This window comes from Pectinophora gossypiella, chromosome 19 (assembly GCF_024362695.1).
Source record: "Pectinophora gossypiella chromosome 19, ilPecGoss1.1, whole genome shotgun sequence".
In the NCBI taxonomy this organism is placed as follows: domain Eukaryota; kingdom Metazoa; phylum Arthropoda; class Insecta; order Lepidoptera; family Gelechiidae; genus Pectinophora; species Pectinophora gossypiella.
Window position 1 is genome coordinate 14,066,366 of NC_065422.1, and position 1,739 is coordinate 14,068,104.

General features: G+C 60.9%; 1 protein-coding gene across 1 annotated transcript; it reads left to right on the forward strand.

The window, feature by feature from the left end:
- Positions 1 to 246: 246 nt before the first annotated feature.
- Positions 247 to 1,206, forward strand: LOC126375411 (uncharacterized). The gene has a single exon (XM_050022318.1). The coding sequence runs from the start codon at positions 262 to 264 to the stop codon at positions 1,204 to 1,206; it is 945 nt and encodes a 314-aa protein (XP_049878275.1). The 5' UTR covers positions 247 to 261.
- Positions 1,207 to 1,739: the final 533 nt, after the last annotated feature.

The window sequence follows — 1,739 nt, forward strand, 5'->3', positions numbered from 1 at the left end:
CTCCGGGGCGCTAACCTTAGAGGAGTCGAGCTCACGTGCTACGCCGATGACACCTTGGTCACAGCACGTGGCTCGACTTTCAGGCAGGCCGCCATACTCGCCACAGCGGGTGTGGCCCATGTGGTCGGGCGTATCCGGCGACTTGGCCTGGAGGTGGCCTTGAACAAATCTGAGGCCCTGTGCTTCCACGGGCCTCGGAATGCACCACCAGCCGGAGCGCACATAGTGGTGGGCGGAGCTCGCATCGATCTAAAGACAACGATGAGGTATCTCGGACTTGTTCTGGACGGTCGATGGGAGTTCCGCGCCCACTTCCAGCGCTTGATGCCCAAGCTCCTCGGAGCGGCAGGTGCCCTCGGGTATCTTCTGCCTAATCTGGGTGGGCCGAAGGCGTCCTGCAGGCGGCTTTATCTGGGGGTCGTTCGCTCCATGGCCTTGTATGGAGCCCCAGTATGGGCCAACACTCTGAAGAGGCAGAATATCGCCCTTCTGAATGCAGCTCAGAGGGCGATGGCCATCAGAGTGATACGGGGCTACCGAACGATCTCCTGCGAGGCGGCGCGTGTGCTGGCTGGATCTCTGCCCTGGGACCTGGATGCGAGAGCCCTCTCATCAATGTATTTTTGGCGAGAGGAGGCGCATGGTCGGGGTGACACGCCAGCACCACGTGAGGTGCAAGCGCAGCGGGAGGAAGTACTCCGACTGCTGCTACTGGAGTGGGAGCAGAGGCTGGCTCAGCCTAGTGCAGGCCTGAGAACAATCCAGGCAGTTCGCCCAGTCCTCCGACAGTGGTTGGACCGGCAACACGGGGTGATGACCTTCCGGCTCACTCAGATCCTCTCGGGACATGGTTGTTTTGGGAGGTATCTGCATGTTGTAGCCGGAAGAGAGCCGACCGCCGAGTGTCATCACTGCGGCGGCTGCCCGGAAGACACGGCCCAGCACACGCTTGAGGCGTGTCCAGCCTGGGCGACAGAGCGCCAAGAACTTGGTGCCGTTGTGGGGCGCGACCTTTCGCTGCCCGCTGTGGTCCAGGCCATGGTTGACAGCGAGAGGTCGTGGAAGGCGGTTCTCGCATTTTGCGAAGCTGTCCTTCGATCCAAAGAGGATGCGGAGCGGGAGAGGGAGGCTACTGCCACCGACCCTGCACGTCGCAGGAGACCCGGGCGGAGACGGCGGGCGGATGTCGGCCGTCTTCCGCCCTAACACTGATGCGGGTCTCTCCCTGTGTGTCCTGGACCAGAGGAGGAGGGCACAACAGGGGAGACCCTGGGACGATAAGACCCGTGAGGGCATTACATCGGTGCCTTGCACCGTAAGAGCCGCGGGCGGCAGACTCGGGGGAGTCTGTCGTACCTAACATCTGGCTCGAGTTGGCGTTGCGTGTGTGTTCCCCGCACGCCACTCATTCCCGATTGAGATGGGGCCTATCAGGCCATCCACCACCGGGTCGCGGAAGCATGCTTCGGCGATTCCCGGGTCCCGGTAACACCGTGGACGGGAAGGAACACCGTTGGTTTTTAGTGGGTATACCGGGTGGCGACACCCGGGGAGTCCCACATAACCACGTCGTCCCCCCGGGCGGCGTGGTATGCGTAACGCATTTTCCAACGTAAAAAAAAAAAAAAAAAAAATGGTACCAAGTACTTGGGGTTTGGTACCAAGTACTTGGGGTTTGGTACCAAGTACTTGGGGTATGTTACCAAGTACTTGGGGTAGTGACCCTGATGCGGAGCAGT

What these genes read in the sequence shown, in the direction of transcription:
- LOC126375411 (XM_050022318.1), top strand. Translation starts at nt 262, where the DNA reads ATGAGGTATCTCGGACTTGTTCTGGACGGTCGATGGGAGTTCCGCGCC.